This window comes from Pelophylax lessonae (assembly GCF_965119305.1).
Source record: "Pelophylax lessonae genome assembly, chromosome: 10".
NCBI classification, from domain to species: domain Eukaryota; kingdom Metazoa; phylum Chordata; class Amphibia; order Anura; family Ranidae; genus Pelophylax; species Pelophylax lessonae.
This window is the reverse complement of record NC_138777.1, coordinates 141926836-141939928: the sequence shown is the minus strand read 5'-3', so window position 1 is coordinate 141939928 and position 13093 is coordinate 141926836. Positions and strand designations below refer to the sequence as shown.

General features: G+C 48.6%; 1 protein-coding gene across 5 annotated transcripts in view; it reads left to right on the top strand.

Moving 5' to 3' along the window:
• Positions 1 to 13093, top strand: part of DUS2 (dihydrouridine synthase 2) — a 1337959-nt gene that overhangs the window by 500324 nt on the left and 824542 nt on the right. For all 5 annotated transcript variants that reach the window (XM_082270346.1, XM_082270343.1, XM_082270344.1 and 2 more), the window contains exon 6: positions 34 to 94. In XM_082270346.1, the coding sequence (XP_082126472.1) occupies positions 34 to 94 (61 nt within the window). The remainder of the gene's footprint in view (positions 1 to 33; positions 95 to 13093) is intronic.

Here is a 13093-nt window from a genome sequence, read left to right as displayed (position 1 = left end):
CAAAATTAAAGTTGCATTTTTGTATATATTTAGAGAAAATGATGTCGCTGCTATTGATGTGAACATGGGCTGCCCCAAGGAGTATTCAACAAAGGTATGCTCTTTTTCAAATTCAATTTGTGTTATTGTATACATTAAGTTGATCAAGTGTGCAATCAGTAGAAGAATATGATAAACAATATTTATTTATTTATCAATTTCACAGTTGTCTGCTGACATACATTAGGAATACCTAATGCAGTATGAAAATAAATTAGAATGTGTTCATGCTTTAATCCATGAAAAAAAAAAATAATTGCCCAAATAATGGATACAACAGATAAAAGAATTGCAAACAAAGTTCATGTTGTTCTTTAAAAGAGAAGTATGGCCATAGCTATTTTGGTCATACTTTTATGAATCACAGAAGTGCAATTGATTTTGCACTTATATGGCCCAGTTTCAGCCAACAGTGGCTAAAGTCCATCGGTCAGCCATCCCTTCCACAGCCTGGCACTTCCAGTTAGCACTGAAGGGGCAGAGCAGAGAGCCAGTGACTAACAGTCACTGCTCTCTGCTCAGAGAAGAAAGGAAAACTGAGGGATCAGCGGTGTTTAAATGCTCAGTGCATGGCTGGCGGGTCAGATGCAGTGTCAAATCCATCTAGGGTAAGTATAAACGTTTTTTTTTCCTGCCAACTACATACTTCTCTTTAAAGAACTACCATTCATTTTTTAAATTTAAAATACAGTAGAAGAATTGTAAGACAGAGATACTTTGGAAATAAATGTACTTCTTTTTCTTTAATTTACCTTACTAATCGAGCAAGAGAAAAAAATCCTTACTTTCCAAAAAGGTCAAATTTTTTGGAGGGGGGGGGGGTATGGGGGGGTTCAAATATCTTTTTATCACCAAAAGTTGGGGCCTTTCTGTAAACAAATGATGGTTCTAAAGGGGGATGTGGGCCCAGCATCCTACCCATCAATAACATTGACAAACATTTCAGGAAGATCCTCTTGACCTCCCTTGCTCCAGAAAACACCTATCTCTGGAAATGTTTCCATTCACCCTCAAAATGTGGCCTTTTGGTGTATTACGCAACCATTGAGGGCAATTTCCACTATTTATTGCCAAATTGTTGAACCTACCTGTGATCTTGTAAAAAAAAACTTTTCTCTTACGTTCATTGAAGGACACAGCTGCTTCTTCTTTATCCATGACAAGACTGGGTTTTATAGCCCCACCTATAGGAGTAGGACACTAGGCAGAAAAAGACTGGGCACCTCCTATGGACAGGTCCTCTGAAGTCATTCCTCCTAGTGTCTTCTGGAGTATGGACATGTTTTATACTGGGACTTGTGGTCCCATGGTTTTTTTCTCTTTTTTTTTACATAATTGTGGCTTTTTTCCTGTGAAGATCTTCTATCAACAGTCGTGCTGGATAATTTAGATCGAGTGGTCACCCCAGTCTGACCAGTGAGTGCATGCAGACCTTTCCGTGCTTGGTCGGCCGTGACCATGCCCCACAGACCAAGGTGGCCAGCGTGTTAAATGTCTCACAGCGACACATATAACCGGGTGTCTATAGTACCCATCACAGTGCTACTCCTGACTGACAGACCCCCCCTCTCCCCCACTTCGGTGGAGAGGAGGATCTGTCATGGGAGCAATACCCACACTCTCCGCTGGATTGGTGAGCAGATGCCCTCTCCCTTCATTTCTGGACGCGGTGTGGGGCGCAGGAACTCTCTAGGTGGGTTGGTCCTGCCGGCTCCCGTCCCCCAACACTCCCCCCTCTCTTGGCAGCTTGCCAAGTTTGGTTCTTTGGGTTCCTTGCTGTCCGTGCTGGGGGATGCAGGTTTGGGTCAGTCGGTCAGTCACGCATGCTGTATATAGGAGTTTCTGGGTCCCCCTGCACCTTACTCCCTCTGTGACTATCCTCTGTTCGTCCTGCTTCTCTGGTGTCCCTGGGCTCTCCTGGGCTGGGGGGGGGGGCTAGTACTACTACAGGGGGGTGCTGCCTACCTTCTCTGCCTCCCCCTGGGACTTGGCAGCTCACCTGCGGCTGCCATGTGGCTCTGATTGGCCGGCAGCCATGTTTATGGAGCCAGGGCAAATATTTTCCCTAGGCTTGGAGACATTTCTGCTCTTCTCTGCTGGCCGTGCTCAGGGGCCATTTTGTTGTGGACCGAATGACTCTACAGGCTATTTCAGCTGGCTGGAAGAGGTACTGAGCAACCATTTTCCTGTAGCCTATGTAGGCAGCCCTGTCCCTTCTTCTGAGGGTCAGAGGGTTGGGGCGGTCCATAAAATTTGTGGCGCACATGTGGGTGACCTAGATAGCTGTAGCCTCTGGTGGTCTGGTGGCGAGTCCCTTCTGGGTTTTTTTTTTCTTTCTGCTGGGCAGCTTGTGGGTGGTCTCCCCTGCCTTAGGAGCTTGTGGGGTCCTTGGTTGCAGCAGTGGCGATCGGGTTGTGTGGTCTCTAGAGCACTCTCCCCCGCCATTCAGACACAGGGAAAGCAAACAGTGCCCCCTGTCATTACCCTGTTCCTGGGACTGTCCTGAGCCCACATAGGGCTCTGCTGCCGGTTCCGCATTGCTGCGGCTCCAGGTGATGTATCCCCTGATTCCTGGGATGGGTCCTCCGCCTCTGTTGCTGCACAGAGAAGACGCTAGTCACTGCTCTCATTGATGGCTGCAGGATTCCGCAAGGACGTCTGCTGTGGTGCCTATCTCTTTATTACCCACAAGCCAGCTCGGGCTGCTAAGGTTTTTTCCTTATTCTGCATATTTGGACAAAAATTGTATTTGGAGCCTGGGGTCATCTGAAGCTCCTGTTTGTACTTCCTAAGTGCTCTGCGGTCGGCTGCCCCTTTGAGGAGGCCCTTCTGAAGAAGTGAACGACTACGCTGGTGGTGGATCCACCTGTCTCCTGGCTCAATGTGGCCACAGTAATTCTGGTGGAGGAATCTCTCTCCCTATAGGACCCTGCAGACTAGCCTGGCCGCTATTCGCCATCGCTAGATCTTCACTCAGGCCTGTATAAGCCAAAGCCCTGGGGTTTCTCAGATGCTGAGCGAGCCAGATGCCTCAATAGTCTGTGGAATTTGCGAACCAGTTGGTCGGGGGGCTGGAGTTACGGTTGTGAGGTGTGCCGTGATGTGCTCCCACTTCTCTTCAATGTTTCCATTTTGGTGGTGGTTCTGAGGCGGATCCTTTTTGCTCAAATGTTGATCGGTGGACCAGACTTACAAAAAAAAAAAATGCTGCGTGGTCTTCTCAAGACTTTTATGGCTGGCAGGAGTACCTTCCTCCCCCAGACCAGAAAGGTAAAGGAAGTGCCCAAGAAAGCTGGTCCAACCTTCTCAGCTCACAAGCAGATTTTTTAATTCCCCTTGGCCCTCGACAGAAGGCTCTAAACCTTTCAGGACTCCCGCGGGTGGCACCAAGCACCCCTTGCCCAGAAGCCCTTTAAGGATTTATTTCTTTCCGCCAGTTCCCCCTCTAATCTACAGCTCTTGCTGTGGCTCTGCTAGATCTACTGGCTCTGTACTGGGCAGTGCAGAATTGCTTCTTTAAGGAGTGGTGGTTCTGGTGCCTGACAAGTCGTGGTTCTGATGCCCTGGTCAGGGTGGTTATGGGGATTTTATTCCAATTTGTCACTGTCTCCAAGACCAACAGAGTTCACTGATCCCAGATTTAAAGGCCTTGCGTGTCTTTGTGTGGGTCTAAAAGATGGATTCCATTCGTTCGGTGTTGGCCTCCCTTCACCAGGGGGATTTTCTGGGCATCTATGGACATCAGAAACTCCTACTTGCACATCCCTATCTATGAGGGACTTAAGTTTCTCTTATGCTTTTCTGTTGAGTAAGCACATTATTATTTTGTGGCGCTGCCCTTCAGTCTGGCTTCTGCTCCTCGGGTGTTTCCCATGGTCTTCGCCTCAGACCTGGCCTTCCTGAGACAACGGGGGTTTGCTATGATTGATGATCTGGGCGGCTCGCTCCTGCAGGCAGGGACTTGTTTGTCCCTGTTGGACTTTGTGCAGTCCACTATGCGTTCTTATGAGGACCTTGGTTGGTTCCTGAGTCTCAGGAAGTCTGTGTTGATGCCACCCAAGCGCATGGAGTATCCTCATTTCAGAGCAGGCCAAGGAGTTCCTCTCACAAGACAAACTCCAGAAGCTCCGGTCTGTGGTCCGGCAGCTCTTGGCTTGCAGGTGGCTATCCCTGCGTTTTTGCATGCTGGTTTTAGGCCTGATGATATCTACCTTCAAGTTTGTTCCGTATGCGCAGTTCCATACGAAAACACTACAGAAGGCAATCCTTTCCAAAAGGAACAGGTCTCTTCCTTGGTCATTTAAATTCACCTGGAGGGGTCGACGAGGGCCTCCCTCCTCTAGTGGTTGCAATCTCTGGCCCTTGGAAATGGAGTCCTTCTTTTCCCTTTTGCTGGTCTGTGGTCATGATGGAGGCCAGCCTGTCATGCTGGGGAGGAGCCCTTGGATCAAACTCTGCTCAGGGTCTCTGGACCCTGGAGGAAGCCCGCCTGCCCATCAGTCTTCTGGAGCTTCGGGCAAGCTGCTTGTCACTGACGCATGGGACATATCATCTAAAGGGCCTGCCAACCAGGATTCGGTTGGACAACGTCACCGTGGTGGTATATGTCCATTATTGGGAAGGCTCAAGGAGGGCAGTGGCGGCACTGGAAGTGCCTTACATCCTGCGATGGGCGGAAAGGTTTGTTATAGCTCTGTCCGCTGTGCACACTCCAGATGTCAAAATCTGGCAAGCAGATGACTTCAGCCGTCAAATGCTTGATGGAGGTGAGTGGTCCCTACACCAGGTCGTGTTCCATCAGCCCTGTCTTCACTAGAGAATACTGGATGTGGATCACCTTGCGTCCCGGAAGTTTCCCAGGTTTGTGGCAAAATCATTGGATCCTCTGGTGAGCGCGACAGATGCGCTAGTGGCGCTGTGGGATCATTCTCATCTATGCCTTTCTGCCCCTCCCCCTCATACTTCATCTGTTGTGCTGGATAGAGGCTGAAAGGATTCCCGGTGCGGTTGGTGGCAGATGCCCCTTTGAGAGGACCTGCCGTCCCATTGTTGGCTGTTGAAAGCCAGGTTTTGAAGGACAGGGTGTTGTCTGCTTTGGCGATCCTGTCTCTGTTGAAGACTCTGAAGTCTACCTCACCGAAGGTTTATAATCACAACTGGAGAACCTATATTTTTTCCTGCGAAGCCCTGGGGTTCCATCCTCGCTCCTTCTAGATCAGAAGTGTTCTTTGAGTCCTATCAAGGATCAAGTCTCTGCTCTGGCTGTTTTCATTAGCGTCCTTTGGCCACACACTCTTTGGTCTGCACTTTCATTCAGGGGGTTCGTCATGTGGGACCCTTTGAGCCTTCTTTGTTGCCACCGTGGGCCTTAAATTTTAAGTTGTCGGTTCTGCAAAAGCCTACTTGTGAGAGCATCTGGGATATTCTCCTGCTCAGGCTTTTGTAAAAAGTTGCCTTTCTAGATGCTATCACTTCAGAGGGTGTCAGATTTGGCAGGTTTGTCCTGTAAGCCGCCTCCTCTGATTTTGCAAAAGAACGGTGCTTCGACCCAAGGGTGGTGCTTTTCACTTGAAGGAGGACATTGTCCTATCTTCTCTTTGTCCTCAGCTGTCATGTCTCAAGGAGGGCAGTGGCGGCACTGGAAGCGCCTTACATCCTGCGATGGGCGGAAAGGTTTGTTATAGCTCTGTCCGCTGTGCACACTCCAGATGTCAAAATCTGGCAAGCAGATGACTTCAGCCGTCAAATGCTTGATGGAGGTGAGTGGTCCCTACACCAGGTCGTGTTCCATCAGCCCTGTCTTCACTAGAGAATACTGGATGTGGATCACCTCCTGCTCAGGCTTTTGTAAAAAGTTGCCTTTCTAGATGCTATCACTTCAGAGGGTGTCGGATTTGGCAGGTTTGTCCTGTAAGCCGCCTCCTCTGATTTTGCAAAAGAACGGTGCTTCGACCCAAGGGTGGTGCTTTTCACTTGAAGGAGGACATTGTCCTATCTTCTCTTTGTCCTCAGCTGTCATGTCCTAGACTTGGTTTGCATGATTTTTGTGTGTTCCTTTCAGTGCCTGCTTAGAGGTCCATTTCTCTCTGTGCTCACGGATGGTACAATGAAAGTTGCTGTGTTAGCATCCTTGGATGCTGGTTTTGGCGGTAGGGTACTGCAGGTGGTTGTTGAGAATTCTCTGGCACTCCTTGGGGTGGTTTGGAGTGTTGGCATTTTGCTCCGGGATCTGTCTCTCCATTTTAGTTTGCCCACCCCTCTTTGTGGCACTGCTTGGGGACATACCTGTCTTGCCATGGATAAAGAAGAAGCAGCTATGTCCAATAATGAACATAAGAGAAAACAGGATTTATCTTTCGTTCATTGGCAGACACAGCGCTCCATATTCAGAACCATAGCGTTATATCGCCTCCTACAGGAGTAGGACACTAGGCAGAAAAAAGACTTAGCTATACGTATGGGCAATCCTAGCTGGTATACATCCCCCCTCTCTGCTTTAGGCCTTCAGTTTTTTTTTTCCTGTCAAGTCCAGGACCTAGTTCCCTGCCGGTATTTCTGCTCCTGGCACTTTTTTTTTTAAATTGCATTTTTTCTTCTGTTTTTTATTTTTCCTGTGAGATCTACAATCAACTGCCGGGCTGGCTGATGGGCTGGATAGTCAGATCCAGTGGTCCCCCAGTCTGGCCAGTGAGCACGCACAGACCAGAGCTCTGCGCTGGGTTAGCCGTGACATAGCCCCACTGGACAGGGGCTGGCCTGCAAGTTAAAAGCCTTGCAAGGTCGCATATGACCAGGTCTTGTGCCAAGTCGCAGCGTTCCTCCTTGCTGACAGCCCCCCATTTGGATGGTGAGGGGTTCTGTCTGAAATGGGGCCCGCCTACTTCAGTGGTATGGTGAGTAAATGTCCCCCCCCCCCTTCTCCCCCTGGATACGATGTGGGGTGTAGGCGGGCACCCCCCTGGAATGGCTGGACCTGCGGTTTCCCCTCCTTCCCTCCCAGAACCCTCTCAGTTTTGGTGGTCCCTGCGAGCCATTTTTGTACCCCCCCCCACCACACCTCCCTTCTTCTGGGGTAGCATGGTGGGTTGACAGGTTGATGCGTATAGTGTGCAGGACTGTATTGGTGCTGGTGGGGTGGGGGGTCGGGTGGGCATGCCGCCAGCAGGACAGATTTCCCAGCAGGAGTGGGCATTGGCTGTTGTTTGTTTCCTGTGCCTGGATCGCTCCTTCCATTGTGCATGTAGCGTGGGCTCCATGGGTTCCTCCTGGATCCCTGGGAGCCTTGTAGGCGCCACATGTGGCAGCCATTTTTGGTTGGTCCAGCAAGCATTAAGAGCAGGGGCCATGACGGTAGAGCCTCTGGGCAGTGATTATGGCTGTGGGGGATCCTCCTTTTTCCCTGGTGTTGACTACTGGGTTTCCTTTTTCCCTGGATGCCGCACGTGGATACTTGCTAGCTCTGGTACAGACCAGTGCTACTCTGTTGGGGTGGTGAGTTCTGATGGGGTCCCTCCCTCTCTCTGCTGCAGGTTGTGGGGTGCCCTGCTTTCAGGTACCAATGTGGTGATACGGGAGCTGTGCCTTTGGTGGCTGAGTCCCTTAGCGGTGCTAGACATTTTTTGATGTTGGGTTTCCCTTTTAACTTATGGAGTCTCTGGAGCATGTTTCCCCACCTTACCCCCTCTCGGAGGCAGCAAGTCCCTCAGGGTCCCAGCCCTCCATTGATGCACTGACGGTGGTCTTGGGGTCCTTTTTTTTTCAGGGTGGAGGTGGTCTTTGGCCCTAGCAGAAATTCCTCCCCTGCCTCATCTGTCCCATCAGTTCCTGAATCTGGCTCTGCTGCTGTGGACGTGGACCCCCCTGCGGGGCTAGTATCCACGCTCCCTGATCTATCAGGTAGTGAGAATGGTTCCTCTACAACTGTAGTTGCACACGAGAAGGTGATGGTTGACAAACTGATTACATTTGTGCAGGAGACTTTGAGGATGGATGATGCAGCTGAAGTGGCTGCCAAGGTGGCCGTCCCTTTTGGCACCCACAAGCCGTCTCGCACGGCAAAGGTGTTTCTCTGATGGACACAGCTCTTAATTTTTTAGAACCATAGAGTTATTTTGACCCCTACAGGAGTAGGAGACTAGGCAGAAAAAAGACTTGGCTACGCCAATGGGCAGTCCTAGGTTGTATACATCCCCTTCTCTGCTATAGGTCTTCTGGTCCTGGCACTTTTTTATTTACTGGACTTTTTTTCTCTTGCTTTTTATCAGTGAGATGTACAGTCAACTGCTTGACTGGGCGACGGGCTGGATATCTAGAGCAAGTGGTCCCCCCCAGTTTGGCCATTATGCGTGCACAGACCAGAGCTCAACGCTGAGTCGGCAGCGACAGGCCCCACCCCCCCCCCCATTCTCCAGTTAGGCTGTGAGTTGGCATTTCCACCTGTCCAGGTGTGTGTGTCCCCCTGGCCCAGGTTCCTCACGCGTTCGGACCCCCTGGTAATTTAGGCCACGGCTTTGTTTCAATAGATTTTTATTGAAGAAAAAATAGCAGGTCCAAACATGCAACAGTAGATCCATATACATAGGATAACAATAAGTAGAGTCGGGCATAGCAGGCCGTTCATACAAAACACCGTCAATTATGCAAGAAGATTCCATCAATAACTTGGGTAACACAGATGGGTACAGTGCAACTGTATAGGAACAATTAACATGGAAATGTAGTAAATTTCGCCCTGCGATTAGAAGAGAGTAAAACATAAAACCCATATTTCAAATACAGGAACTACACATCATAATGAATTCCTCAGAGAGGGTCTAGCTGAGTGCACTTAATCGTCCAAAGCCCTCACCCCTAACGGGTGCAAACTGTGAGGGATCAGACCAGACCTATACCATACAGGTGTACAGGTGTCGCCACTACCTATACAACAGACCCAGGGCCAAGGAGTGAAGAAGTAGAGCATAGGTGGGGGCCGGGGAGGGGGGGTAGAGGGAGGGACGGGTGGGGGGGGGGAAGGGGCATTGCCACTAAGCTTAGGTAAAAAAAAAATCAATGTTTTGGATATATCAACACAGTTGTCAAAATGTCCAGTGTAGCTATATTATGTTAGAGGATTGATTCAACCAGACCTGCCATTGTTTCAGGAAGGTGGCCGCTCTGCTGTTTTTAAACGCCAACAATTTTTCCATCTCACATTGGGTGGACACTCTGTTTTTAATTACTGCTAAATGAGAAGGAGTAGTAGAGCGCCAATTAGCAGCAATTGTAATTCTAGTTGCAAATAAAATATGCGCCAATACTTTCCTGGAGCTGGGAGGATAACCCTCTAGGCCAAGGCTGAATAGTGCTAGGGCCGAAGAGGGAGAAAGGGTAACCCCCAATAGCTGAGATGTCCATTGAAAGATCTCCTTCCAAAATGGTTGAATCACTGGGCAACTCCAGAAGATATGCAGTAGATTTCCCCTATTCTGGCATGCACGCCAGCATAGGGGGGAGCACTTTGGGTCTATGGCCTGTAGCCTTGTCGGCGTCAAATAGTACCGATGTAAAAGTTTCTGCGAGTTGTCCCAGTGATCCACACATGCCGAGGATGCATAGTTGGTTTTAGAAGCCTTCAGCCACTGTGCAACCGAGAAGGATTGTTGTAGGGCATCCTCCCATTTCAGAACATTAGGGGATTTGCGGAAAGGTTATTGGTAGTTGCAAAAGCGATAGCAGATCGAGATCCCCCTCGCGTTGCAGCTCACTTTATTTAAGAGAAAGTGCCATAATTTTTTTGGGATAAGGGTACTCGGGGATTTGTAGGAGCGTTCAAAAGCAGCTATTTGGTACTTGGTCAATAAGTCAATAGCTGACGTAGGGTGAATGGAACTACTGTTAAAGTGAAAGCCACGTTTCCTCCAATGAAGGGTCGAAACTCCTGGCATCAGGAGATCATATGAAGCTAAGGGAGTGGTAAGATTCACACAATCTTCTTCAGAAAAATTAGATTTTAGAAGTCCTGTCCATGCCAAAATGGTAGCCTGAACAGTAGGGGAGTCAGGAACTCTTACATTATTGCGTATGGCAGCTGCACACAGTAAAGCATAGAGATCATGACCTGGGGTGAATTTATGTTCTATGTGGTTCCATAAATTATCCTCTTGTGCCGCCAGCCAATAGCGTGTCTGGGATATTAATGCTGCATTGTAGTAGGCTTGAGCATTTGGAAGACCTACTCCCCCAAGCTGTCGAGGTTTGTATAACGTAGACAGGGCTATTCTAGGTGGCTTGCCGTTCCAAATGAACTTTCGTAGCAAAGAGGCTAGTTTATTAAAAAAGATTTGTGGGATAGGGATTGGAAGGGTTCTAAAATAGTACAAAAGCTTTGGGAGAATTTGCATTCTATATGCAGCGATCCTCCCTAACCAGGAGAGGTGTACTTTCCTAATGTGGGAGAACTCTTCTTCTATCTTAGACAAGAGAGGTACCATATTGTATTCATACAGTCTAGATACCGGAGAAGTAAGTTGGATACCCAGATACGTGATAGAAGGTGCGTCCCAATTACACTGAAAAACAGCTTTAAGCTTAAACACCTCGGAAGCCGGGACTGAGATCGGAAGAGCAAAACATTTGCTTGTGTTAACCTTATAATATGATACACGTCCAAACCATTGAATAAGGGATTGAAGCTCTTTCAGAGATGCAAGGGGATTTGTCATAGTGATAATTATGTCATCTGTGAATAATCCTAGTTTATGCTCTGTTGGGCCTACTTTTATACCTTGGAGGTTAGGGTTACTCCTAATTGCCTCCGCCAATGGTTCAATTACAAGGGAGAAAATGATAGGTGATAGTGGGCAACCTTGGCGAGTGCCGTTCGAGAGGTCAAAAGGGTCAGATAGATACCATCTGTTAGTACTTTCGCCGAGGGATTAGAGTATAGTGCCATAATTGCAGAGTGGATAAAGCCTCTGAATCCAAAAGTAGTCAGAGTCTTGTCAAGGTATCTCCAATGGACCCTGTCAAAGGCTTTCTCAGCGTCCAAAGCCAAGAAAACCGTTGGGGCATCTGTCCCTTCAGCAGCAGTCAGTAGATTTATCATGCGACGAGTCCCGTCGGGGGCTTGTCGGCCCTTCACGAATCCGACTTGGTCCAGACCTAAAAGATAGGATGTGCAGTAAAGGAGCCTATTTGCCAATATTTTTGCATATATCTTTAAGTCTACATTAAGTAGGCCTAAAATTTAGGGGAGAGTCCGTCGGTTTACCAGGCTTGGGTATAGTGACCACTGTCGCCTGCAGCATTTCCTTTGGGAATTTACCTAGTTTGGGTGCGTCATTGAACAGTTGAACTAAATGAGGGGTGAGGATGGGAGCCAGTAACTGGTAGTATTCCGAGGAGAATCCGTCTGTGCCTGGGGATTTATGTAGAGGAAGAGATTTTATGACCTCCAGGACTTCCTCCGGGGAAATGGGGGCGTTCAATGTATGTAAAGAGTCTTCGTCAATGGAGGGGAGTTTCAGGGCTTGTAGAAAGGAATCAATATCAGTAGCTGTCGGATTATACGTGTCAGGGTCATCCCTCGGATTATATAAGGAGCTATAATAATCTTTGAAGACATTGGCCACATCTTTCGGGTTGCTGAAAGTTGCGCCCGTGCTGTGATGCTTAATGATTGGGATGTGCGATTTAAGACGTTGCTTTTTGAGTTGGGAAGCTAAGAGTTTACCTGCTCTATTACTTTGAGAGTACCAAGACACTTTTAATCGTTTAAAATAGGTATCATAGTCACGTAGAAGGGTAGTTTTTAAGTCATTTCTAAGGTCAGTGAGTCGCTTTAGGGTATCCGTCTGCGTAGAATTATCTTTTTTATGCTGCTGTTCCAGCTTTGCTATCTGGGATTGTAGGTGGGTTATGTGAGCAGTTTTCCTCTTCCGATCTCTAACTTTCTGCTGGATCAATAGACCCCTTGCCACCGCTTTGTGAGCGCACCAGGTGATTTCAGGGGATGTAGAACCATTGGCATTAAGATTGAAATACTCTGCAGTTTTCACCTTGAGTTCCGCACTGTACTCCGGATGGGCCAGGACAAAAGTGTCATTACGCCACACCGGAGCACAGCTTCTGACTGGGCCATCCACCACATCAATCGTGATCGGAGCATGATCCGACCACGTGATGGAGTGGATGTCCGCTCTGGGAATCTTTTGCAAGAGAAATTTATCAGTCAAAAACATATCAATCCTAGAATAACTGTTGTGCACAGCTTAATAAAAGGAGTAGTCCCTTTCAGAGGTGCGGAGAGAGCGCCAGGGATCGTACAGCCTCTCCTCAATACAGAGGGGGCCCATGTTAGGTCAAAAAACAGAGGGGGCCAAACGAAAAAAAAAAGGAACAAAAACGAAAAAGTTCCAACAAGTATGCGGGGCATCCCGCACCGATTCCAAGGGAGGGAACAAAACCAACGAACCGCACAACGGCCGTGCAGTGTTCCTGCCAGAATTTGAGCGTGGACCAGAAGGTGAATCCGGAAGTAAGATGTAAGAACATGTGAGTGTCACTGAAAGGTAGAGATGAGCGGATAGGTACCCCCCATGGGGGCTTGTCATTTAATTGAAGCACGGGAATTAGCTTGTCGGCTCGAAGGGCTACGTTGAGGTAGAGCTTGTGGGTCGTCTTCTCGGGGAAGGTAACCCCAGTGTCGGAGGAGTTCCAATCCTTTAGAGAGAGGGATGAAATGGAGTGGGATACATTATCAATTGTCACTGTGATCTTGGCTGGGAAGCCCCATTTATAAAGGACTTTATGATTTCTGAGGATTTTTGTTATAGGCACTAAGGTGTGTCTGGCAGCCAGAGTAGCTTGAGAGAGATCCGTGAAAAGGGAGATACCCGCGAACGGGTCAGGGAGTGCTGGGTGTTGCCTTGAAAAGCGCATAAGCTGGTCTTTTACGTGGAAAAAATGGATGCAGGCTTTCACATCCCTAGGGACCGCTTCTGGAATGTGAGACGGTTTGGGCAATCTGTGCGCTCTGTCTATGATGAGGTCCGATGGGGTCAGGGAGGGAAGT